The sequence below is a fragment of the Mus caroli genome, chromosome X (assembly GCF_900094665.2).
Source record: "Mus caroli chromosome X, CAROLI_EIJ_v1.1, whole genome shotgun sequence".
Taxonomy (NCBI): Eukaryota; Metazoa; Chordata; class Mammalia; order Rodentia; family Muridae; genus Mus; species Mus caroli.
In genome coordinates, this window is record NC_034589.1 from 45,798,491 (window position 1) to 45,825,376 (window position 26,886).

Sequence of the window (26,886 nt, forward strand, 5' to 3'; positions counted from 1 at the left end):
AAATCAAGTGTTTATAATGTGAAACATGTATTAAAGGCTTTGTTTTTGCCCGTTTATAGAGGCTTATAGAGGTTTTCTTTAAAGGCAAACTGAAAGCAAGCAAGAAATACAACACCATGGCCAAAGCCATCTAAATTGTTGAATGTGACAAAAATACTCCTGAAGAATTGGCAGATCATGTAGAGAGATTTCTTCTCTGCTGGGATAGACAGCTTGAACTAGAATAGAGCTTCCTATTAGTTTCTGTGTGCGGGATAATCCTTTACTCAAAACTTGACCTATTCCCAGAAACAGAGAATAAGCTCCTGGGATATGGGGACAGAGAATAATATCATCAACAGGAATAAGAGAGGCAGACTTTTACGATTCCATCTTTTTATACAGGTATATATACTTTATTAAATTCACAATTTTAGGGTATACACTAGGTCAACATTTCACAAAACTTTCTATTATTCCAAAAGCAGTTATCATAAAACAGTGATTTATAAGTCAGTCAAGCAAAACCAGTATCTATAGGATTTTATTATGGTTTCATTTTTTTGTAGTAGTTTTCAAAGAGAAGCTGAAAATATATGATATAATATGAGAATAGGAAGAAAGAATTTTACTTTATAACAAGAACTACATTTCAAATATTAGACTTTATATAAAAATAAAGGGGTACTGTCAACAAAGCTGCTCTGTGGATTAGCATATTACCAGTTTTATTTATTTCAAAACAATCCCTGCACAAACTTAGCTTTCTAGTCCTTTTAAACAATATAGAAGACAACAATAACAAAAGGTTACTTTACAACGAAAAAAACAAGAATGTGATAAGGGAATCTGTAAGAAGAAGTGGTGACTGATGGTTGGGACAGAGATGCGGAAGGGTAGGGAGCAAGAGTAATCAGAATGAATTGTAGATGAGTATGGAATTGAGAACGAACAAATTGAAGACACTCAATTAGAAACATTAGTAAAAGAGTTGGTCTCAAACAGTAAAGGGAATCCTCCTGCCTCTTTGATCTCATCATACCATTGGGACAGTTTCAGTTTTCTGCTCTGGTTTTACCTTACCATTGAATTTTAAACACAAATTTAGGTATCATCACATTTCAAAGGTTATTTTTTAAGAGTCCTAAATTTGGACTCTAAATTTGAACTGCAAAGTGTCCCTTTAAGGCAAATAAGACAGAAGAGTGAAGGCAGACAAATCTCCTGAAAGAAAAACTCATCTCTTATCATTATGAAGGCAAAAGCCTTTGAATACGGTTCATTAACAGAGTGGATACACCGAGTGCTATGGAAGAATTGTTTCTTTAAAATAGCACACAAGTGGGCGAGTCTTCTAACAGCACATTTATGTGAGGTTTGGAGGATGAGGAGCTTTTCACAGGCTAAAGGAACATGGGAACCCAGGCCAGTAATAGCTTTTATGACAGTGATTACAATGTAAACTTAAGACCTGATTCTATAATGGAACTGCAGCAAGCTAAGTGATGGTCTCCGATAATTACAAGAGAGGTTTTGCTTCAAGCTCACTAATTTCTAGTCTGTAAACACCTTCAAACCACCTCCAAGGACTTGAGATTTCAAAAGACTTATGCTTAATCATTTTCTGTTTGTTTTTTACATTCACTTAATAACACGATTCTAGTGGGAATATTAAACAAATAGTCCATCCACCAGGTTGAACATTAAAAGAAATCTAACAGCACAGACATTGCACTATTACACCATTTCTAGTGTAATGTATAATAAATACTGCCACAATAGATCACACGTGGATTTCTTAAATATTTTAGTCAGGAGTTTTCTTTTGTAAAAATTACAGAGTATATGTTATGTCACACTGCATATACACTGCTTAGAACTCAAAACACTTCTGGAAGCAGAGGGCACAGTAGTACTGACCTTTTTAGCTCCTCAAAGCTTCCGTAACTGATATTAAGATATTAAACTGACCTCTATAGGGCAACAAGGACAAGAAGAGGGTTCTGACTTTAGCACAGCACAAAAACCAAGAACACCAGGTCACCACGTGACAGAACAAACTCAAGGACAACAAGGAATCAGGAAAAAAAAAATCAAACAGAATTTTCCATTTCCATTTCCACAAGACCCTACGACACATAGTCCCTACAGGACGGCAATGTACCCCAAGGCACCTAAGGCCTCATAATACTACCCAAGACACTGACAGCTTCATGGACGCTTGCTTGCTTTTGTACAGTGGTTTGTGTAAATAACTATTCGTTCATTTGTAGATGCTCCACACATCTGGTCAAGGCAGGAATTTCTTCTCCTTGATAACACCACCTAGAAATATCAACAATATTTTATATATTCCTTAAGGCACCAGGTATGGGGAGAGAAATAGCAACTGTGGTAGCAAAGTCCTAAGAACCTGAGGTGACTAATGCAGGCATCCTGTAAGTCTAGTTCATTCTACATTGTAAAATCAGACGTTACTGCATACATTCCAATAGCAAAGAAGCAAGAATGGTGGTGATGGAAGCAACTATGGGTTTCTTCTCCTTGGTGAGAAAAATGGCAAGGAAGCAGGTCAAACAGGCAAGGGAAACAAAACAATGTTCTTTAAAGCTGATGCAGACAAAATGAAAATTTGATATAATCAAAAACAATTTGAATATTACCATGAAATAAAGAGATGGGAAAGTATGTAGTCAACAGAGAATTTTTATAAATCTCTCAAGCAAGAGAATTTCTGATTAACTCTGTTTTGCCACTGCTAGGGAAAAGAACAATTATAGAGAATACGCATGAATGCTCCCCTTAAATGTTTGAAAGTAGGTGCTCTTTGAGGCACTAGGGAAAAAGTCCTCCAAGCAATCAGAAATGTGTATTTGAGATTTAGTCATCAAACGCAAAATGAGATCAGCCCAAACAGATGTTAGTAAGGTGACTCTGCTTGCAAAATTGAACTTTAGAGGAGAGATGCCCAGAAATAGGAGCATCATCGGAATGGTTGCAATCTGCCAAACTTTAATCCCCATTGTGGATCAAAGTTCTCTGCATTCCTCACTGAATGTTTTATGTGGGAAACAGTTAAAACACTCAATCAGAAATGGTTAAGTCACTTGGGTGAGAGATCATCCATCAAGATGAACGAAGAGCATGAATTGGAGCATGCTACTGGAGACTCTGCGGGAGCGCTGCCTGTAGCCAGTGAGTCTGAGGACAAGCCACTGCTGATACTACTGCCATCCAAAATATCTGAACTGAGGACAAAGCAAAAAGAATTATAAGCGAATGCATGTATCAGGGTCAACATAACATGCAATGACATGATTTCACGGACACACGCATCAGTACAGCATTGGTAAATAATAAGAAGCATAAAGGCCACAGCACTGAAATGTATACTACACCATGTTGAGAGACTTGTGAAATTCATAAAACTACAGAAACCCAAAGTGAAACTTGCCACACTGTCTCATATACTTTGATTATCCTTATGGAGGCGCCTGACTATCTAACATATGGTAACTGTTCCTCTTGCCATGCCAGGATTGTGAGGGGGGTTCCTGTCCTCTATCTGAAATATTTCTATCTTCGTATTTATCTTCTTACCTTTCAAGAGTCTCAGAGCAAGAATAACTTCTGTTATTAATAGTTAGTAAGCTGTTTGTTCTCAAACTTGCCGAGTGTGCCTTCAGAAATATTACTTCTATTTTTGAGGAAAGTCTTTCAACTGCCTGAAACTGACCATTTTCCTTGCCCACTCCCAAGAGGCTTCAAGGCAAATATTTTGAATGATTTTCCCCTCTAAGTACATGTCTTTGCTATTCTTTTCATTTTATGAATCCATTTTCCTGTTTCTTTACAGACCCAAATATCCCCTGCTAGCCATAAGAGCCTCCTTTTCTTCCACCTCTCAGTTCCTCTCCACCTAAGCTTCTGAAATGCTCTCTTCTCACAGTCTCCATCACGTCTCTTTAATCCAAACAACTGGCCTCTGCTCTCATCTTCCCTCTGAAACTGATTTGGACACCAAGGGCCTCCATAAGCCATCCCAGGGACATGCTTTCCAACTAGCCCAGATGCCCACAAATCAATGTTGTCCTGCCTTCAAAACCTGGCTTCTTCATACTTTTCATGGAACCAAAACCCTCTGCTTGACATCAAGCTGCCTTTCTTCTTCAATTCCCAGGTATTGTAGATCTATGCTCTGTATATGCCTTGAATGTACTCATTCCCTTCTTCTAATATTTACTAAGTGCCTGCCAAGTGTAGAAGGTATGTAGATACTTGAAGGACAATGATGTAAAGGACAGACAAGGTCCCCAGCCTCACTGAACTTACAGGATAGTAGAGGAGACAGAGATTTAAATATTGAGGCTCATATGAAAATAATTACACTTCGTGACATGAGTGATAAATGGAAAGGATCCAGGGGGTATGAGAGTCTGACATATGGGTAACCTGATCTAATCTGGAGTCCCAGTGAAGGGATTCTCCGAAGTGAGATTTGTGTTCTGGCGCGAAGGATGAGTAGCATTTACAGGAAGGGTTAGGAAGAAGCAAGAACGGGTCTGGAATCACAGAGGCAGGGTAGCATCAAGAGAACACAGGGAGAGATGAACTGAAGGAGTAGTCTGACAGTTTAAGTTTACACAGACACTTTTTTATTTTTTGAAATGGAAGAAAAACATAGAGTTAGAGAAGGAAATATGGGTTCTAGTCTGCCACTAGCTCCTTGGCAAAACTCCATTTTGTTCTAATAAGTGGAATCGAAAGTTACCCCTTTAATATTATTTGTGTAAGTTTCCAAGTTGATTTCTTTCCACTGTAAAGAAGCTTATAGTACATTTGTAACTCTCGGGCCCACACTGTTCTCCTGAAAGGCAACTGTTCCTCTCTTGCCTTTCTACTCATGTGAAATGCCATCTCTTTCTTTCATGATTTTACCTGCAGTGCTAAGGATGGGGTCTAGGCCCTCGTTCATGATGAGCAAGCATGTTACCACTGAAGCTACACCATAGTCCCCTCCACCATCTCTTTCGGTTGCCTGTGGGTTGTTTTTAGGTGGAGACAGATTACAAATAGGATTTGGAAGACTACAATTAAAAAGTAGAAATAGTATCATTCACATTACTCCTCCACTATACACACGGTTGTCAAATGCATCATTAATAATATCACTTTTAAGGAAGAAGTCTGGAAAACTCAGTTGGCTCTGATATTTGCTAAATGACACGGCCAACTGGTCCAAAAATATGAATTATTCAACAACTGAAAAAAAGTTGCACAGATAATCCAAGACACTGGAAAATCCAAAGGACCTTTCTATTTGCCTTGGGAACATATGTGAGTTTTCCCCTGCAGCTTTCTGCCTAGACTAATATTAAAATGAATTGACTTTCCTAAAGCACATATTGGCTGAGCAGCACAAGGGTATGCTCTATGCCATTTGGCAGGAAGAAAAAGACTTAGATTAAAATTTGGCCACCATGCAGATAATCTAAAGATAAAGAAAGAATTCCTTATTGCAAGCAGCAGGAGGAGAGTGAGCGAGCCCAGGACTAGAAGATTTTCTTTGTACCAAGACATGCTAGCTTAGGTGACTCCTGTACTCATTCCAAAACAAAATAAGACTGTGCAGTGAGATGTTTTTCTTAACATTGTTGATTACTTATTAGAAAAAAGCTGACAGAGATATTACCAATTAGAAAAAAAAACCTGAATATTTCAAAATGTCTTCTCCATCACTCCACATGAAAGTCTCTATTTTTTCTAACTCACAAAAATGGTATAGCTATACTTTGTCTCCACCACAATTTACCTTCAAAACCTTGTAAAGCTTAAAGTAGAGATTGCCACTGAACTAAGACTGGGTTTCTCTTCTAGTTAACCTGGCAGAACACATGGCCATGGGAGCTGACACTGCAAGCCATATCACTGCCATCATTAATTATGTCCATGTACAATCAGGACTTGTGCAACTGTGTAATCCACAGGGATTACTGTGTGAACATCAATTGTATGGATTGCCATCACATCTTATACCAGAGCTTCGACAAGCAATGGATTCTGGTTCAATTTGAGTTTTTTTATTTTCTCCCATAACCTCTGATGAGAGTGCTAATGGTACTGAGCCTTCCTTTCACTTGGGGCCCAAAGCTAGACAATCATAGGAAAGAAAAGATAATTCAGACCAGACATAGGACTCTCTGGATTAAAAGGGAACGGATTCATCCCAGCCAGGACTGCTGTAGTGAGATGGCTCAGTGAGTAGGGGCACTTGCTGCCAAGCCGGACAACCTGAGTTCAAAGGACAGAACCAATTCCTGATCTCTACATTTGCATGCCCCACATAAATAAATAAATAAATAAATAAATAAATAAATAAATAAAATGTAGAGAAGGATCTAGGTATGGTGACATATGCCTGGAATCCCAACATTTCAAAGGCAGAAGTAGGAGCACCAGGAGTCCAAGGTCATCATCCTTGGCTGCACAGTGAGTTATCCCAGCACTCAGGAGGCAGAGGATTTCTGAGTTTGAGGCTAGCCTGGTCTACAAAACCCTGTCTCGAAAAAAACAAAAAACAACAACAACAAAAGGCTAGCTTTGGATTAAGAGTAAGAATTCTACCTAAGAAATTTAAAAAATAATGATTATTCATTAATTAGGTCCATGTAGGTCAGGACTTGTGTAACCAGAGTGTGATAGCACATGCCTGCAGGCATAGAACTCATGAGGCTGGGGCAGGGAAATCTCAAGTTCAAGACTAGACTGGGTTACACACTAAATTTCAGACCAGTCTGGGCTATGTAATGAGAAAGCTCAAACTATAAATGTAACTCAAAATGTTAATATTAACCATCACATTAAACACTGATGCGCTGGGTATGAAAACTCAAGAATTTTTCCTCTTATGGGCAGAACAGGGTACCACTTAATTTTTACCACAGGGCTAGGGAGTCTGAAAATACCTTAGTTTACTCTGCAGTGCTACAGACACATACAGTCTTCTTCCCAGTTGAATGAGGAACAGTAGGGGAATTCTTAATATGAAAAAAAATCAATCAAAGTACCATACAAGGCATACTTCTAAATTATGCTCAAACTCTTGATGTTCACAAATACTAAATATAAAATGACATAATTCCAGCTTTGTAGTTAGCAATGCTCCCTTCATTCTGTTGACAGTGACTTCAGGATTTTGTATTTTTAGGGGGGAAAAAAAGGGAAATAAAAAGTATGGCCAAATGGACACAAAGCCTAAATGGATTTACATTCAAAGTTCTAATTTAATTTATACTTCAAAGACGTCAGTTTTAAAGATTATTAAGTAGCACATAAACTTTAAAGACTATAAAATGCATCTTTGTGGTATGGGACAGGGAATAAAGAAAAGTTTAAAAAGATGAGATCATATCTGCTAGTTATCAGATCTTTGAGATACTCTCTAAAAGAAAGAGTCCTTACTTTCATTATCAAGCATACTGCCATATTTAGCAGCAGAAATAAGGACACAGGTGGTTCCTATCTCTGGCCCTATCTCGAAGAATATGGATGTCTGATTTTGACCAATTGAACTGCATCAAGAGACAGATGTTTCTGAAAATGCAGAATCCCGATTCAATATTAAGAGTAACTCACACAAAATTTATTCACTGTAGACATAAATGTCAGCATCCTTAGTATATGAGGTGCCCCACAGATCTTAACGCAATTTTAAGCTTTAAGATCCTTTGAGACTTCACAAATTCAACTAAAAACATTACTTGAAAGTTAATTAACTGCTTTTGCAAGGCTTGTGTATGCATTTGTATGTAGAGTGCATTCATGTGTGTGCACATGAATATTCATGTTCATCACTGCTCATGTAGAGACCAGAGGCCGGAGGATGTTGGGTGGGCTGCTTTAGCACTGTCTTATCTCTAGAGTTTCCAGTTTCCTGGCTATGCTGGCTAAGCAGTAAGCACCAGTGATGCATCTGTTTCTCCCCAGCACTGGAGTTATAGGCCTATGTGGGGCCGGGCTTTTAGGTAGATGCTGCAGATGTATTGTGTGTGTGCTGCATGCATGTGTGTGCATAGAGGAGGCCGCTGGGTGTCATGCTTGTACAGCAAGTGTTCTGACCCACTGAGCCATCTTTCTAGTTGTTGGTTTTGTTTTGTTTGGGGGGAGGGGAGTCTCCGTATGCAACCCTGGCTGAAAACTCCTAAGCTCTATGATCCTTTAAACCTAGCTTCCTGAGTACCTAGGCCTATAGACATGTGCCACTAGACATGGCTAGCACTTGAGAGCTTACTTTTTGTGAATTGTGAATAAGTTTCTTTAATTTTAGTCAGCACTTGAGCCACGCTTCCACAATCTATATATGATCACGAATTAGGCAAATACCTTTTGGGTGCTGTTTTTCTGTTTTGCTTTTGTTTTGTTTTGTTTTGTTTTTGAAACAAGGTAATCACCATGTGGCTGAAGCACTTGCCCAGCTATTTCAAGTTTATTCATGGTTTGTAACAACAGCACTGCTGTAGCCAGGTAGCCAGGTAAGGCTGTGAGGCTTAAAACATGATTGCCCACATAAGGAGTGAGAACCACAAATAAATACTATTACGTTTTCTTTTCTTTCTTGTTTCATTTTAGTTTGAATTTTCGTATTGCTGTGGATCAAACACAGGGCTGCAAGCATGCTAGAGAAGTTTTCTATTACTGTGTTCTGCCTTCCTGTTATTTGTTTGATACAATCTTACTACATAGCTGAGGCTATTCCTTTTCACTATGTAGCTTAGACTGACCTCCAACATGGCAGCCTGCCTCAGCCTGCATTGCACTAGGATTACAGGCCAGTGCTACCACAACCAGCTCCCTAACCTGGCTTTCTAATTTGCATGTAAACTTCTTTCACTGTTTTGTGGCAATATAAAAAAAGGAGATAAAATATGAATATATATAAATCTGACCATGCATGTTTTGCCATGCTGGAGATAGAACGCAGAGCCTTGTATAAGCTAAACATGCACTCTACCACCGAGTTACACACCCAGCTCCTCATTGTCTTTGTTTTCTGCTTGACAGAATGCTGGGAACTTTTTTCCTCATTGGATCACTTGATAAACAACTGGATATGCAAATCTATTTATAGCCATGTGCCTATACTCACACTTTACCATAAAAGCCACATGCAGTGTGCAGCAAGTATATAGTTTCATCCACTAGTCCTCTTGACCAGCTTCAGGAACTGCTCTTTGCAATCTTTACATATCTGGGAAGACACTCTGTACCAAAATTAGCACACTGAGCTACCAAGGACACATGGAGACGGTGGAAGATACAAATAAATAGGAATGATTGAGAAGGCATTCCAACAGTACTAGTCAGCAAGCCTCTCGAAAGATAATAAACTAGGGCTTGCTCACCTCCAAGTGCAAGTTATCTTAAATAAAATAATACACATGCAATTTACGAAGAAGGAATTGTCGACCCTTACAAGAGTGAGTGGCTTTTATACTTTTTCCATTTGGAGAGTACCATTCTATGTTTAAAGTGAGTGCCCCCATGAGGTTTTTTTTTTTTTTTAAAAAGGGTTCTCATCTTTAAATCCCAGGGAACAGAAAGGCCTAAAAGGTGTTATGTAATTGTATATAGAATATGGGTACTCAGCAAGTTGACTAGAATATCCTGAAAGATTACAAAATATTACCTACAAACTGCTACTATGCCTTCCTCCCAGATGTCTGTCAGCATCCAATTGCTCAACTTCAAGAATAGGAAAAGAAGTCAATTCTCTCATAAATCATTGAAAACTCTTACATTACAGACCTAAACTAGAATGAGAACGGCCATCAGTCATGTGACCTGGACCACCGCATTAGTAACTGTTACTAAGAAACCTCACATTTAAGCTGGAGTTGATGGTACATGCCGTGGTCCCAGTACTCAGGAGGCTAAAGCAGGAGAGGTATAAGTTCTGGGCCAGATTTGATTACATAGTGAGCTTAAGGTGAGCCTGGGTTATAGAATAAGCTTGTGTTTCAAAATGCAAAGAGAAACTGCAATCTTAATGAGCATTGTGAATGACTACTGTAATTTCCTAAGAAGATTTTTACCACGATAGATCACATTACTTAGTAAATCCCACAGGCATGTTTTGAATATGAAATGCCCCGCACCAGCTCATGTGTTGAATGCTTGCTTGCCTGGGTACCGGTACTATTTTGGGTGGCAGAAACTTTAGGAGGAGGAACCTATTTGGAGCAGGGAAGCTACTGGGGGCATAAACATGAAAGTCATACCCTGTCCACAGTCTCTTCCTTTCTGCTTCCTGGCTTTTATGAGGGCAGCAGCCCCTGCCAGATGTTCCTACTGCCATAATGACCTGCATCACCACAGGCCCAGAATCAAGAGAGTCTGAGAACATCAGACTGAAACCTCTAAAACCATGAGCGGAAATAACTCTTTCCTCCCTCGTTTACAACAAGGGCTTTGTCACAGTGAGCCAAAGTTCAACTGATACAGATAGGTAAGATGTAGCCATGTCTTAGAAGTGAACAGCATGGAACTTGAAATGCAAGCAAAGCAGTGACAATCAATGTACATTTTCTGCACAGTAACCCAGAGGTTCTTTCTCAGATCAGTCAGTTGATGATAGTACACCACCCCACCCCATTCACTGAGAAAGGCTGACCTAACAGAGGCTAGGAACGAAATAAAGGTGAGAAACGGATACATACACTTCCAAAGTAGTACTTGGGGCTTTCAGGACCTGGTCACTCAAAACCACTTACACCTCCGTGGAGACTCCCCCTATGTGAGCATGGATTATATTTCAAATTCTCAATGTTCTTTCAATGTGGTTCTTTTTAAATGTGAGTCATATACCCTAATAGTTTTTTTTAATTTCATTTTTACCATGAACTGAAATTAGACAATTGTGCAGGATTGGTAGACAGCATGCTGGTGGTGCCTTGGAAGGGTCTCTTAGGCTGGCTTTCCATCTCCATTTCCCCTACAACAAAAGAAATATAGCTGCCATAAAACAATTTTACAAACATGGGGTTGGGGCTAAGTGATGGTGATATTTGCTTAGTCAAAGGAGACTGCTTTTGGCTGCTATTCTGTAAAAGCTCCTGCATGTGCCAGGAGGCCAGAGTTCCCGAGACCAAGGCAGGAAGAGCAAGAGCTCAATCCTGGGCTGCATATCTACTTCCGGGTTAGCTCACACCCACCATAGTAAATCATCTCTCAAAACAGCCCCCTCCATAGAGTCAGTTTCCTATGTGCTTTAACATAAAAGAAATATACTTGTATATACTCTGGCCAAGTATTAATAACTTTAATTTTCATACATTACGCACATGTTTTATACACAGACACTTTAATAGAAGAGAACAAGGATCTTATCAGACAACTTAAATAAAAACTAACCAATGGTAGAAATAAAGTAGGTATTGTCAAACAGTTAAAACTCACAGCGAATATTTTATGACTAGCAAAGAATACTTATTTTATATCTTTGAATATCTTAACGTTTCTTGAGACAGCAACAAAATGTATATTCTGATAGGGTGGACAATAGAAGGTTGAGTTGGATGATATACTACAAATAGAAATATAGCTGAAAGTCCAGCTTTGAGAAAGCAATGAGAGTAACTCAGTTCACACATTTGGAACTATGCTGCTTTACTCAACCCTATAGATTTCCACAGAACTAGTAAACATAAAACAGCATCAACAGGAACAGTGCTTAACATTTGCCTGCTAACTACTGAGGGTTGTTTGCCTCTTCTCTGCCCCAAGCTCTGTTTCTAGTTCAAATGAGCATGTTTTTATAATTTGACGGTGTTTATCTGAGTTTAAAAATAGAATAGAAAAGACAATTTAAGATAAACATGAATTTGTCTGTAATCCAGCATTGGTGAGGTAGAGGCAGGAATATAACCACCAAGTTTGAGAGTAACTGGGCTACTCAGAAAGCCACAGCAGCCTGTCTCAAAAGAAGAAGGGAAGCAAGCAAAAATTATCAAGCATGTCTATACCTCACCAGAACTGTGGAACTGAACGAAAAACTTAGGACAGAAAAAGATCCAAGAAGAACACATGTAGCCTTCATTTTCCCCTATTATGAATTAAATCATATTATTTTTCTTCTGAGCTACTATGAAAATTACTAAAGTTCATAAAAACTATGTTTCTTAACTGGCTTTGTTCAATGCTTTAATACTGAACTTTGAAACTACAAGGTTTGAAACTCCAGCAAAGAACCCCTCCACCTACTGGCAAATATTGGAACAGCTACCAAAAACACTAATTCCATTCAATTTCTGGACAGATTTTACTTTAATAATAACAACAATAATAGCTTTAGCTTAAAGTGTACTTTCACCTAATACTCCTAAGAACATTCCTAAGGTTATAAATAATTGCTTGCAAGATTAAATAAAGAGACCTTACTCACTAAATACAGTTACTGACACTATCAGGATGTACTTTCCAAAGCATTAGCACCTTTATATTTTTGAGAATTTCATATGTGTATAAAATTAAATATGATCGTATTCACTCCCAATTTCCCTCTCCTACTCTCCCCAGGTCTTTTCCCCATATTTGCATTCCAATTTCATATCTTCCTTATTATTTTATAACCTACTAAATCCAGTTAGTGTCTTTTATATGTGCATGAGTTTGAGGCTGTCCACTGGAATATGGGCAACTTTTTCCACTACAGTGATCCTCCTGCCTCCAGCATGTGCAACAACATGCTGGGTGTATCCTTCCCACAGTCTGTCTCTGGGCCTTTGTGTCTCCCCACCCCTCATTCTTTCATAAACAAGGTTTCATGTATCCATCTTGGATGGTGTTGAACTTCCCAGTTAGCAGAAAATGACCTTGATTTTCTGGTCCCCCTGCCTCCACCCACCAAGTGCTGTGATTACAGGTATGCACCAACGAGCTCCTTATACCACAGTAGAGAGCCAACTCAGGCTTTCGTACATGCTAGGCAAGTACTCTACCAATTATGCTATACTCTCAGCCCTATTTGATCTTTTTGAGACTGAGCCTCATGAGGCCAAGTTGACCTTGAAATGGCTAAGAAGAAGGTGAATACTCTTGAATACTTAATCTTCCTGTCTCCACTACCTAAGTGCTATGATTACACAGTTGTGTGGCACCATACAACTGTTTGATGTCTTAATTCTAAGTTGTCTTAAATATAATACTTCTGAATTTGTGTGTGTGCTAGGACTAGAACGACTTCACCAACGCCATTTTCCTAGTATTTTACTGGTCCTGAAGGTGATCTGAATTGCTTATTTTTGAGGGTTTATAAAACAGATTTGTTTATTTTTCTGTGTGTGAATGTTTTAGCCCTGAATATGTCTGTGCAGCACATGCCTGGTGCCTGCAGAAGGTACAAGGGAAGGTATCAGGAGCTAGAATTGAGTCCAGGTCTTGCAAGAGCAGTAGTCGTTCCAGCCACTGAACCATCTCCTTTTTTGTTTTTGTTTGTTTGTTTGTTTTTTTCGAGACAGGGTTTCTCTGTATAGCCCTGGCTGTCCTGGAACTCACTTTGTAGACCAGGCTGGCCTCGAACTCAGAAATCTACCTGCCTCTGCCTCCCGAGTGCTGGGATTAAAGGCGTGTGCCACCATGCCCGGCTGAACCATCTCTTTAGCCTGCCCTCCCGCCTTGTGTTTCGCTGTGTCCAGGTTGGCTTGGAACTCACTATGCCCAGGATAGCCCAAGCCCTGGCAGTCCTATTGTCTTTGCCTTCCAATTTATGCCAGGATTCCAGGCATAAATCTCCACACTAAGCAGAACTGCTTTTTTTTTTAAAAAAAAATAAAGATTTATTTTTATTATTTTTAGCTATGCATGTGTGTGTGCATTCGTGTTGGCGCGTGCATGAGTGGAGGAGCCTTTGGAAGCCAGCAGTATTAGATTCCCCCTGGATCTGAAGTTATAGGTGGCTGTAAGCTACCTAACCTAGGTGCTGGAAACAGAACTTAGGCCCTTTACAAGAGCAGTATGCTCCCTTAACCACTGAACCATCTCTTCAGGCCCTGGATTACTTTTTTCCCTTAAGGCAATTTTTAAAAACTAATCTTTACGATGGCATCTGCTTATACCTGTAGGTTTAAGTGCTTTCCTCTAGAAATTCCAGCATTACAGGTTTTATATTAAGGTCTTTGATCAATTTTGAAGTGCTTTTTCGTACAGTTTCATTCTTCTGCATATAGATGTCCAGTTTTCCCAATAGTACTTGCTAAAGAGGCTGTTATTTTTTTTCTCCAATGTATGTTTGGGACACCTTTAAAAAATTAGGTCGATGTGGGCCAGAGAGATGTTATGCTCTGTGGTTAAGAGCATTTGCAGCACTAGCAAAGGACCCGGGTTCGGTTCTTAGCATCCAGTGGTGGCTCACAGCCATCTTCTCAAACTCCAGTCCCAAAGGACCCAATGCCCTCTCTGCTCTGCACAGGCACTTCATGCATGTGATACACATATATGCAGGCAAAAATCTTTTAAAAATTATGTATAAGTAACTATGTGGGTCTGTGAAACCTGGATATCCCAGATTAAATTTTTATATATGTGCATTTATGTGTAAGTGTGGGTGTGGGTATAGATTATGAAACTAGAAAAGGTCTAAGAAGAAAAAAAGAGGTCTTCAGTGGAGAGCAGAAAAGGAAGGTCAATGATACAAATAAGAAAAGCACCTAGAGAGGGCACTAGGGGAAGAAAGGGATGAGGTTGGATGGTAGAGGAGGAGCAACGTAACTAAGTATGTGTAAAACACATAAAGAAACCCATTACTTTCTATGCTGATCCAAAAAAGAAAAAGAAAAAGAAAACGAGGTGGATATGGTTAGCACCCACCTAGAATCACAATTGGGAGGTAGAAACCAAATGACCAAGAGTTCGAGGCCAGTCTTAGCTATGTAGTGAGTTCACTGCCAGCCTGAGTGACATTAAGACTATGTATCAAAACCAAACCAAGTCAAATCACTAATGACAAAAAGCAAAATAAAATGGTGCCTGGCACTTCTAATTGTACAGTCAAATTGCCAGGAATAATGACTAAACCAGTATCAACTATCTCAGCCATGTTTAAAGAAACAGATGCTATCAGGGGCCTTATAGAACCATGTAAAAGTACTGCTAACTGAGAAAATGTTAGTACTTTGTGGTTCTAAATGGACTTTGTGGACTGGAATAGTTGAAGACTTTACTTTGCTGACACATACTTTGCTGATAGGGAAGTGAATCCCACCTGAGCAAATCCCATGTCTACAGACCTATCTGCTATGCCAGTGTAGATTTCTGCACACAAGGCAAATTGTGCATCTGTTAGATTCAGATCACTGAAAAGCAAATATTTTTGGAATGTATATTGATAATATGAATATAAGAATATGATTCATATATGAATTACAAAAATATAGACAATATAAAATGGTTAATTTATATAACTTAGAACCTATAGAACATGTTGAAAATATTTAACATTTCTTTAGAAAAAAAGTAATTCTGTGAGTTCATTTCAGACCAGAATTCTAGTTTCTAATACAAACTTGGCTAAATGCAACGCCCAAAGTGAGATGGCTCCTTTCCCCCAATATTAGTAACATGACTGTATCCAGACTTAGTAAGGTGTGCAGTGTCAGGTCTGGTGCGTGCGTGCATATACAAACACCTCTATTACCACACGTACTTTGCCTTTTTCCTGGTGGATGATAAGAATATTCAGGAGCTACTCTTGTAGCCGTTTTAAAGCATGTAATATATATATATTGCATTAACCGTAGTTACCACATACCTTTTCTCTTAAGAGGACCAAGAACACTGGGCCTAATGCACTTGACCGGGCTCTGACTCCTCCTGTTTTGACAAATAAACAAATAGGATGATATGAAGTACCTCCAAGATGAAAGTCGAACAGTATTATAGCCCAAGTAAGTAACATGGACAGCCATATAGACAGAAATACAAAGTGCTTGTATTGTGGGATGATTTGAGTTGGCGTGTGGCGTTATGAAAAGACGTGGCATTTTAAAGACATTTAAAAAATATTCTGTGAGACAAAATACACACAATTGCTCAAAGAAAAGCGTCTTATTACAAGTGTTATTTGCATTTTGATTTATAATCGTTTATCTTTAAAATAGGTGTTGGTATGTTAGTGTGTGGATGAGTGTGTGTGTGTGTGTGTGTCTGTGTGTGTGTATTTTCTAAATATAAACCAATATTAAGCACTGGGGCTCTTGCTTTGAGCCTCAGGATCACAATGAATCCATCAATCAGCATTAAGTCCCAAGCCTGTTAATGCCTCAATATAAGTGGTGAGCATATGTGTGTTCATTATGAAGTTCTAACAATTTTGATGTATATCTGAAAAATTCCATAATAAAATTAATGTGAGGGAGCATGTGCATGTTCAGGTTCCTATGCTTGTGTGGTAAAAGCTCTTGGAGGCCAAAGAAAAATGGTTTCTCACTCTCCATCTTATTCCTAGGAGATAAGGTCTCTTACTACATCTGTAGCTAGGCTAAGCATGCAGTAAGCCTGAGCTCTCCTCCTGTCTCAAGCCCGCCAAGTGCTGGGGCTAAAGGTGTGAGTGGCCACCATGAGTTTTTCCTATGGGCTCTGAGATCTAATTGCAGATCCTCGTGCTTGCAGAACAATCGCTTTGACCCACTGAGCCATCTTTCCGGTCTCCACATTTAACATCCACATACCTTGAAAAGTGTCTTGGATTGAGAACAGGACTCGGTGGCATCCCGCTGCTGCTCACAAACATTTGCAAGGATGGCGACAAGCATTGCTAGAAAAGACAGGCACCGTTACAACAGCCACTGCACTTCTTGTTCTCCAAAGGGGCTTTTCTTTTGTTGTGTTGTTTTTCGAAAGGTTCTTTTGAAATATGACAGAAGCAGCATAGCTGTGCAAGTGCCTCATACATATGACATTTTCCAATTTACTGACACAGCTTTTCATTGCTTCTTCAAGTCTATGGAGACTTGAAGTGAGTTGAATTGTAGATATGTATTAGAATAAACAGCTCACTGTGAAAAGGACAGTTAATATCTTGTCAACAATCCTACCTTTCCAAATCCTCTGGTTGGGGAAGGAGCTGGAGAAACTGGAGTGAAGTCGATTCTTTTGGGAGAATATAATTTCTCTGGCTTGTCGAAATCACTATCACTCTGTAAACATAAAAGTATTATCCTCCTTGAGCATATCACAGATCTTAGGCACTACTATAGTAACATACCTAGATTTTGAAGAGTACAAATGGACACATTCAAACATTTCGCTGACTAAGCAGAGATCAAAACTAAGAATCACTGTGGAAGCAGGAGGGGCCTCAGTGTACAAAAGAATTAACCAAATCAGGTGAACAACACAAAGCTTTCTGGAAAATGACAACACAGGCCCACATCAGAACACTTTACCAGGCTCAGGCTTTCGTCCCATGACTGGCTTATCTGCATCCCTGCTTGTGCTTCCCTAAAAACAAAAACAAAAGTAAAAATAAAAAAACCAGGGCTTACAACCAAGGCACATCAGGGGCTAAGCCCTGCCTAGCTAACCACTAACCTTTCATTTGTAGTTTTTCTGTTCTTCATATCCAGGCCTTCTTCCTATAAGGATAAGCATATGTGCTAAATCATAACATTCATCCATGTGCTTATTATTCCAACAAAACTGAAATAATCCCAGGTGGTCAGAACTACCATCCTCAGGTCGTCAGCTATGCTTTGCCGGGATTTTAGAGTACACGCAAGTGTAATGATTCCAGCTAACCGGAGCTGTACCTTTGATAATTTGTAAGATTTTAGTCTTCAATTTAAGACTGAGCTAGTAAGTTAAAATGACCCTTCAGATTTGATGCAGTCTGCTACTAAGAATAGGATTAGGTAAAGGTGGCAGCAACTGGGAAGGAAATGGAAACATTTACTACTTTTGTAACACAAAGCATTTGTCACTATACTGTACAACCTCTTCCTACATAATTCTTCATATTCTTAGAAACATAGCTCTTCAAACCCCTAAACATTAATACACTAGAGGCAATGCATGCAATCTTTAGAAAGTACACCAGGTGTCCAACCTCAAGGCACCATCTGTCGCTAGACAGGCAGTGACTTTAGCACTTTTCCCAAATGAATGGAAAGCTGTGTAAATTTAAGGGAAACAAGACTGCGCCTTGGAAGTATTCATTATTCCACTAATGTAAAATAAGAAGCTATGTGAAATGGGAAAGAAAACAGTGCCAATGCTATCAATTTTTATTACTGATGCACTAATGAGTAAAGATAGGCTAACAGACCCAACATAATACTTTCTATATGATTAATGTTCTCCAAAATACTTTAAAATGGCAAGAAGGACATTGTGCTTGCATGCTGTAAATCATCTCTAAAGTTTGATCTCTAATCTCACCATGAGTCATAATAGTTAAAGGGAGACCAGCTTTAGGGGAAGAGTGTTTGCCTCACATGCACCCTGCTCTAGGACCAATGGTAGAAGGCAAGGTTAACCTTCAAAATAATTGATGCTTTCGCTTATATCATCTTTTCTTCTCTTTCAGACAGGGTTCCATGTAGCCCAGGCTGGCTTTGAACTCACTGTTTAGCTGAGGATGATCTTGCATTTCTGATCCTCTACTCTCTACCTCTTGAATATCTGGTATGGAGAGCTGGGGGTGAACCTAGGGCTTTGTACATGCCAGGCAAGGGCTCTATAAATGGGCCCTAGCCCTCATTTTTTTTTTTAGCAATTTTTAAAATATTTATTTATTTATTTTATTTATTTATATGAGTACACTGTAGCTGTTTTCAGACACACCAGAAGAGGGCATCAGATCCCATTACAGATGGTTGTGAGCCACCATGTGGTTGCTGGGAATTGAACTCAGGACCTCTAGAAGAGCAGTCAGTGCTTTTAACGCTGAGCCATCTCTCCAGCCCGGTGAAAGAGATCTTAATACAGCTGTTTGTCCTGTAGGATTGCATGTTATANTGGTTGTGAGCCACCATGTGGTTGCTGGGAATTGAACTCAGGACCTCTGGAAGAGCAGTCAGTGTTCCTAGCCGCTGAGCTATCTCTCCAGCCTAAGCCCTCATTTTTTAACATCATGAAACTGAAATGATTTGGAAGCCCAATTATGTTCCTTCAAAATAATCACCATCTTGTCACAGAATGTAAGATATAATTCAAGCCAGTGGATTTTACAAGATTGTAGCAGTTGTGATGTAAATAATTAGTATTTTCTCCTAAGAAATACAAATGAACTCGTAAGAGTATAAAATCAAACAAGACAATTATTCTGCTTAAAAAAGCTTTATGCTATTATAACTTTAAAAACAATTATAATGTAGCAAGTGGTATAACAATGGGCTTTTTAGGCAACAGCTAATTCAAGGAAAATTATCCACTGAGACATGATTTTACCTTAAAAGATATACGCCCATTACCCACCCCTTTTGCATTTTTCTTTCCTAGGTTTTAAAACAAGAAACATTTTACAAGTAAAATCTTTTGTAACGTTTTGTTGGTGGTGGCTTTTTTGTTGTAGTTTTTTGCATTATGAAAAAAACACATGCTTACTGCTGAATTTTTAATGAGTTCATTGAAAAATGATAAACTCCCAGGTCAGGACATAAGACAGGGTTGCCCTAACAGGCTGGGGTGGGAAAGCATACGCATGTGTGTAAGTGTGAGAGCTAAAGAATGCCAAAAGGTAGCGAAATCATCTGCAGAGCCAAAATATGGAGGAAGTCAGAATTTCAATGCAACATTGATCATATATACAACTTCTCAATATTAGATAAGTCTACAAAGTGGCTCAGAAACAGGGAGGGATAGGAACAGAACTATATTTAGAACTAGAAACAAGAATAATTTAAGAGCTGAAATTTTTTTTCTAAGAGCTTTAGGGAGATGCTGGCTAACGGTGTTAAAGAAAGCAAAGAGCTCAAGTGGGATACGAATGAGCCCCCGGGCACTGACACTTAAGTGGGCATTAGTGACATTTTCAAGGACAGCCCTTAATGGAGTTGTGGTAGAAGCAGCAACATTACCAACTAGCTGGAAATTAGAAGACAAGGAGCTAGATATAGTCAAGGCTAGATTATTCTTTGACAAAGGTCAGAGAAGGGAAAGGAGGGACAGACTTAGGTGCAAGAAGGCCACACTGTCCCAGACAATATGTGTGAGGAGAAGGTGGGAGCCAAAGATTTGCCAAGGAGGGGACTGAGTGTTTAAGATAGGAGACAACAGCTGTGTAAAGTGACAGGAGGTTCAAAACCAAAGAAACAACCCCCCCAAACTGTCTTAGGCACCAGGGAGAAGCTCCATACGTGAACACAAGGTGTTTTAAGAAGAAACCTGGTATAAAAGACAGGTGTCAGGGCTGGAGAGGCAGCTCAGCAGCGAAGAGCTACTGCTCTGCCAGAGGACCTGAGTTCAATGCCCAGAACCCACATGACAGCTCACTACTACCTGTAACTCCAACTCCAGGGGATCCAACACCCTCTTCTGGCCCCCATGAGGGCACATAGTGCACATTCATTCATGCAGTCTCACACACACACATTAAAGAAATAAATTTAAAAACAAAAAGCTAGGTGTCTATATTCTCTGTGAAATGAGAAGTATCTTTGGCTGGAACTGAACAGGGGTAAAGCAGGAAGTGGGCAGAGACTAAATAACAACAAGGGATTCTAGAGCTTGGGAGAACATGGAACATCGTGCAGTCACTGGGACCTTAGCCCCTGGAGAGAGTTAATCTCCCTTTCAAACTACCCATCTTTTCAACTTCTCTCTGAGTACTCAAGGCAACACCACTTCCCTGGTCACTGTGGAACACAATTTCAGTCAGCTGGAGTCCTCCTTCTCCCAGAATTGTTAGTTTAGAAAAGGTGTAACAGTGTAAAGCTGCTTAAGCAGAATAATTGTCTTATTTGGTTTTATACTATTACACATTCATTTGCATTTCGTATGGAAAACAGTAATTATTTACATTATGGCTGCTACAATCCTGCAAACTCCATCAGTTTGAATTATTTCTTACATTTTTGTGACAGGACTATGATTATTTTGAAGGAATGTGATTTGGCCTCCAAATCAACTGCCAGCAAGTATTGGCAGACCTTTAACCCAAATGTATCCCTTTGGATTTGCTGCCTCTAACACAGCACTGAGAGGAAGCTTACTATAATTGGGTATACATTTTAGATGGTTCACATATATCTAATTGGTTGGCAAATTCTGGAGGTCCTACCTGTGCTTGTCTTTTCAGCATCTCAGCCCTTCCATTTCCTTTGCCAACATTTTACTCTTTGCTTGTTACTATGGGACACGGGTGAACGCATTATGATTCATACGCTGTAATATTAGTATAGAGTGTCATTAATATCATGGTGGTGTGGGAATGTGGACAAAGGAGATAGAAGGATTAAACTAGGTTTCAAAGAAGCAAAAACGCTAGAAAGGAGGAGGATGAGGTTGATGGGTAATAGAAGGACCAGTGAATTACCAGGGCCCTTTAGAAAATGAGGCACCGAGCAAAGGATGGGGAGTGATGACAGGTGAGCCTACCCAGCGCGGATAAGAATCTTCACCTCTTAGAAAAGAGCTAAGTGAAGTGGAGAGAGGCAAATTCATTTTTCCCGTCTTTGCTATGCGGCTCTTATCAGGAGCACAGCTGTATAACACGTAAGAACATTTTTCATATATCCAACAAAAATAAGTACTTATATTTTCAAGTCTCGTCAGGGAAATAGGTGAAGCAAATCTAACCTCTAGATAGCTAACATCCCCTTTTAGTATTTTTAGCTAGTTCAGTGGAAATCTTTCCAAAGTGAATAGTGTTCCCTTTCTCAAACAGGTTCTAGCAATCAGAATGGCACTGGAAGATCTTTATTCCAGTGCCAGCTCTGCCATGTACCACTGTGTGAGCCTAAGCAAGTCACTTATGTCACTTGAGTCAGTTGCTGCAGCTTCTAATTGGGAAAAAATACCTTTTGCCTTGTCTCTTCTCTGCTTCATGGAGACTGTTACATGGACTAAATGAATGAAAGTACTTTGCAACATGGAAAATACCATCGAAGTGTAGATGTTAGTAGAAATTAGAAAAAGGTTAATGACCAGGCATCCTTAAGAACATGACCATAGGTTTCTATACTAGTGACACCCTTGGGACTATCAACAGGCTCTCAGCCCTTGTGCCAAACCACAAACATTGTAAGGAGGAAAAAAACCCTGTCTGCTTTCTGTTTCTCCCTTTCCTCTCTTGCTAGCAAGTATTAGCAGACCTTTAACCCAAATGAACCCCTTCTGATTTGCTGCCTCTAACACACCACTGAGTTGGAAGCTTATTATAATTGTGTATAAATTTTAGATGATTCAGAGGTCAGAGAGGCTGTCCTATAAATAAATGGATGAACCTTTGTGCACAGACTATGGAAATCTAGTTCAGCCATTTAGAGGTCTGTGTGCTTACATCTCAGATGTCTAAAGCTGCCGGGTGAGTGAGCTCTGCATGTGAAGTGCTACTATATAAAAACCTCTTCATAATTTTCCCCAGTGCAGCTATCTAATCCAGTGATTCCCAACAGCCCTGGCTATAGAGAAAATACACACTCATCCACTCTTCTGGGAATATAAACACATAATTTACAGGGGTCTTTATTTTAGACAAGCAATGTTATCTGACAGATGCATGTCAGAAACACTCAGGCACTATTTGATGTTTTTTATTTTATTTTATTTTAACATCCCAGGACAAATAAAGACCACTGTGCTCAGCTATATTTGGAGGTTACTCCTGATTTACCTCACGACTGTGACGCAAGTAGAAATAAATAACAATGAATAATTTTTTTACAAATACAAAGCCCTAGAGCAATGAAAGCAATTTTAAGCCTTCTCCCTCTCCTCTCGCTCTCTCTCTGAACCAAAAGCTGAATGGCCCTGGCAAAACTAGTAAGCAAGATGTGTAAATTAAATCTCTTTTTTTTTTTTTTTCAAAAAACAATTGTGCCCAGCACATAATTTCCCAGAAAGAGCTCTATTTGGAAGTATTTTTCCCGCTGTAAATCACTGCACATACTTACTTTGATACTTACCAAGCTATGATGGCTCATAATTGCCGTACTGGTCCTCCCAGTTCTAAGTGGATATGGCTCAAAAACCTGTGAAAGGTCACTGCAAAGGAAAAAATCAAATCAAATCAAAGGATTAGCGTCTTCTAAAGGAAGCTATCTTCCAACTGAACTCAACACCCTCTAGTCTGTACTTAACAATGGAGTCTTCAGTGGCTCCTCTTTTCCGAGCGACAAGGAACTCCTTACCTTCCACTTGGCCGAGCCAGGCGGGTGTGCGGCAGGAGAAGCTCTAGCTAGATACTTATCTCCTCAGTGGCTGAGGGGACAGCTCTGCTGCGAGCTATAGGGCGGGGCTCCAGACTGGTTCATTCCAGCTGCTTCAGGTCAGAACTACATCCCTAAACCAGTTCCGGTCAGATGTGAACAGCTCATCTCTTTACCCCAGAGAACCGTGAGGATTACTTACTGCTCTGCATGTGCTACCAACTGAGAAGAGCTGGGGACTCTTAAGACCGAAGTCTTACCAACATGTCTGCCCTAAGCACCGGAAATACTGTTCTACCTCGGACTCCTGATGTCCAAGTGAATAGATGGAACTGAAGAAGTTTGCTTTTTTTTTCCTTTCTATTCATGTTTCCCCTCTGACCTCACATGCCCTCCTTCCTACTGTCATCTGTCAAACCCGTCCTTTCCCTTCACACCTACCCCAAGAGCCTTGCCTCCTTGAAAGCATAGCACAAACTTCTCCCTATTCCACAAACATAATACAACCATTTCCTACTTGGAACTCACAGAAGCTGGGGGGTGGCAAGCTTCTCGAGACAGCTCCTTGCTTTTCAAAGATAGGATTTTGCTGTGTCGTCCAGATTTGTTTTGAACTCCTGGGCTCAAGAGTACACCACCACAGTTGGGTAAACACTCTTTTGAGTTTTGCTTTCAGGGCTAGAGATGGAATCAAGAACCTTGTATAGCCAGGTGTGGTGGCGCATGCCTTTAATCCCAGCACTTGGGAGGCAGAGGCAGGTGGATGTCTGAGTTCGAGGCCAGCCTGGTCTACAAAGTGAGTTCTAGGACAGCCAAGGATACACAGAGAAATCCTGTCTCAAAAAAAACCAAAAAACAAAACAAAACAAAACAAAAAAAAAAACAAAAAAAGAGAACCTTGAATATCCCCATCTAAAGGTCTACCTCGAGATATACCACCATGTCAGTATGGTAAATATATCTCTATGTTCCTGTGGCAAAGTCATGACTTTACACATGCTAAGCAGACAAGCACTACCGAACAGCTACATACCAAGCCCACCTTCTAATAAAGAAAGGGGTTCCCCAGCATAACAACACAAGTAGAAAATCGATCCAAGGAAAGAAATGGAAAATACGTACAAATGCATATTAAGTTACTCAGGAGAGGTGCTTTATTCATCTTTGTATAATATCACTAAGTGTCTAACAGTCTGTTTTGCCTGTAATAAGAATGCAAGGATTTTCAAAACTGAACTGTGCTAGGCTCTAAGAGACCACTGACAATCCCTATTTCCGCTATTCTCATTTTAAAGAGAAAACACACATGAAAAGGTTAACTCACTCACTCATTAGCACAGCTAGTTGGTGACAATTGAGACCAGGCCTGGTCTCTTCTCTTGCCTGTCACATCATGCTATCTTTCAAGTAATTACTTAAATTGTGGTTCACAAAACAGTGGGTTTTTTCCTCAATTGTCTAAATGCAGGTCAGTGGGACAGCCCAAGGCCTTAGCAATGGCTTGTTTACCAGACTTTCGCAAGACAAGGAGAGAGAAGGTGGGGTAGCCACAAGAGACAAAGGACACAGTTTCCCCTTAAATACCCCAAAACCCCTTGATGATACCAGGGACAACATCTTCAGTCACTTCATCATTCCCTCGGCTTCAAAATCGTATTTAAATATAGGGAAAAATGTACTTGCCTCTCTGTCAAAGACAGATGTTATAATCTGTTCAATTGGAGGCAAAGCATTATCAAGTCTTCAACTGTGCTTGAAGAAAGGTTTGGGGCTAATATTACTCCCATCCTCTGCTCTGTCCTGAATTAATGCCCTCTCTGTGGGGTCTCGAAATTGACCTCAGAAGAATTGTCTACTTACAAAAGTGGAATACAATAGTTCATTTAGGCGAGCCAACCAGCCTTCACCATCACAAGCTTCCACCTGAAACTCCCTGCTGCCTTGTTCATACAAAAACACAATATCTTGTCACTAAAATTAAAGGAGTGATTTTCCCCATTATTTTCTCAAACCTGTGTTTGACTGACTTAAGCTAGAAACCTTCTCTCTCTCTCCTTTTTTTTTTCCATTGTAACGCATTTCAGGCAGCTTCAAAAACTATAAACACTGTAACAAATCCAAATCACTTAACAGGATACAACCACACCATGGAATCCCAAGTTATTAGATAGACTGTGATTTCTTAAAGCAAACCTCTGTTAATGCCAGGGTTCCTAAACTCAGCTTAGAAACAGCACCTCTTAGAGACAGGCGTCAAGTTACAAGCCTAATTCAGGGGATTCAGCTTGACTTGCCCTGATGGAAATAAGCCAGGGCAAGCAACCTGTCAGCTGAGCCAGAAGGTTTCTACCACATACATTCTCTTTTAGAACTGCACAGCAAGGCCCCCAGGTACAGGGAGGGTCCCTTTCTCAGACATGGCCAGAGTGTGAGGTCAAACTTTCCCTCCATCTAGGGAACCAAGTCACTATTAAGAAAATAAGACCTCAACCCCTTCAGTTTGGAGTCTAGATGAACTCGAACTGGCACTTTCGGGAAGGAAGACTTCTTGCCCAGGGACAAACCTCTGATCCCCACACTCCGTCCTCCCCAGTCCAGCTCACCTGAGCACATGGATCAGGGGAGCACTGTTGGACCGTCTCAGGGTGGCCCCCTCAGATGTGTCAGCCTCAAAATCCAGCTCCATTTTCTCCTGAGCCATTCGGAGACTTGCTAGGCAACACAGCCGGCAGTGCTCTCGGCTCCTGGTGCTTTGCTATGGACTCACTGCAGGACTGAGCTGCTGGGGACTGGCAGCTGGGGGCGGGGGCTAATGGGCGGAGGCTTGGGCGCGAGGGCGGAGAAAAGTAGGAGAGGAGGATGCAGATGAGGAAGGATGTGGAGGGCGGGCGGAGGAGGATATAGAGCTAGTGTTGGGAGGGTGACAGGATGAAAAAGGGGATGGAGGAAAGACAAAGGTGGGAGAAAGAAAAAGAGGCACAGGGGTTGATAAAGGATAGATGGAAATGCAGGGCATAGCACTAATGGAAGAGCATAGAAGTGGGAAAGGAGGACAAAGGTCAGGGTAAAGGGGCACAGGGATGGGGAAAGAGGAGGAGGGAGAATGTGGAAGAGAAAAGCACAGGAGAAGAAAGGGGAGGAAACTAGGCAGTGGCAGAACTCATGCTGTCATTTTTCCCGCCTAGGACCGCAAGCGCGGCTCGGCTACATTTACAGAGGCTGCCTTTGCAGCGCTAGCAATGAGGACTTGACAGCTGGCCAGGCGGCCTCGGCTGCCCCACCTCCACATGCTCAGGGTCTCTGTCCAGTCCGCCATGCTCTGGGCCCCGGTCCCCGGGGCCCCTCAGCGCAGGGATGGCGCTTTTCACTCCCTGGTCCCTGCCCGCCTGCAGGACTCAGAAAAGGGATCGGCCCTCTGCGCCACCGCGGCGCTGCTTCTATCTCTTATTGGCTCTAATGACCCGCGGGACCCTCTGGAGCTCAAATTGATTTCTATAACCTGCCGCCTCTTTTGCCTCCCACGCTTCAGAAATGGGAGCCTCCGAGG

General features: G+C 40.5%; 1 protein-coding gene across 2 annotated transcripts; it reads right to left on the minus strand.

The window, feature by feature from the left end:
* Positions 1-360: 360 nt before the first annotated feature.
* Positions 361-26,886, minus strand: Fam122b (family with sequence similarity 122B). 2 transcript variants are annotated; one of them, XM_021153388.2, is made up of 9 exons: positions 25,943-26,886; positions 23,097-23,175; positions 17,563-17,606; positions 17,418-17,472; positions 17,067-17,168; positions 16,701-16,786; positions 15,782-15,843; positions 10,873-10,969; positions 361-2,304 (listed from the first exon to the last, which is right to left on the minus strand). In XM_021153388.2, the coding sequence occupies exons 1-9, from the start codon at positions 26,038-26,040 to the stop codon at positions 2,235-2,237; spliced, it is 693 nt and encodes a 230-aa protein (XP_021009047.1). In that variant the 5' UTR covers positions 26,041-26,886; the 3' UTR covers positions 361-2,234. The 2 variants fall into 2 exon arrangements, with proteins under 2 accessions (XP_021009047.1, XP_021009046.1); XM_021153387.2 differs by having other exon boundaries at positions 372-3,227.

Bases quoted from the DNA above. Each gene is read 5' to 3' on its own strand.
- Fam122b (XM_021153387.2), bottom strand. From the start codon at position 26,040: ATGGCTCAGGAGAAAATGGAGCTGGATTTTGAGGCTGACACATCTGAG. The intron at 17,607-23,096 runs GTAAGTATCAAA...TTATCCTTATAG, and splicing joins TTATGAGCCATCATAGCTTG to GAAGAAGGCCTGGATATGAA. The intron at 10,970-15,781 runs GTATGTGGTAAC...CTTTTGTTGTAG, and splicing joins TGGTCCTCTTAAGAGAAAAG to GGGAAATGGAGATGGAAAGC.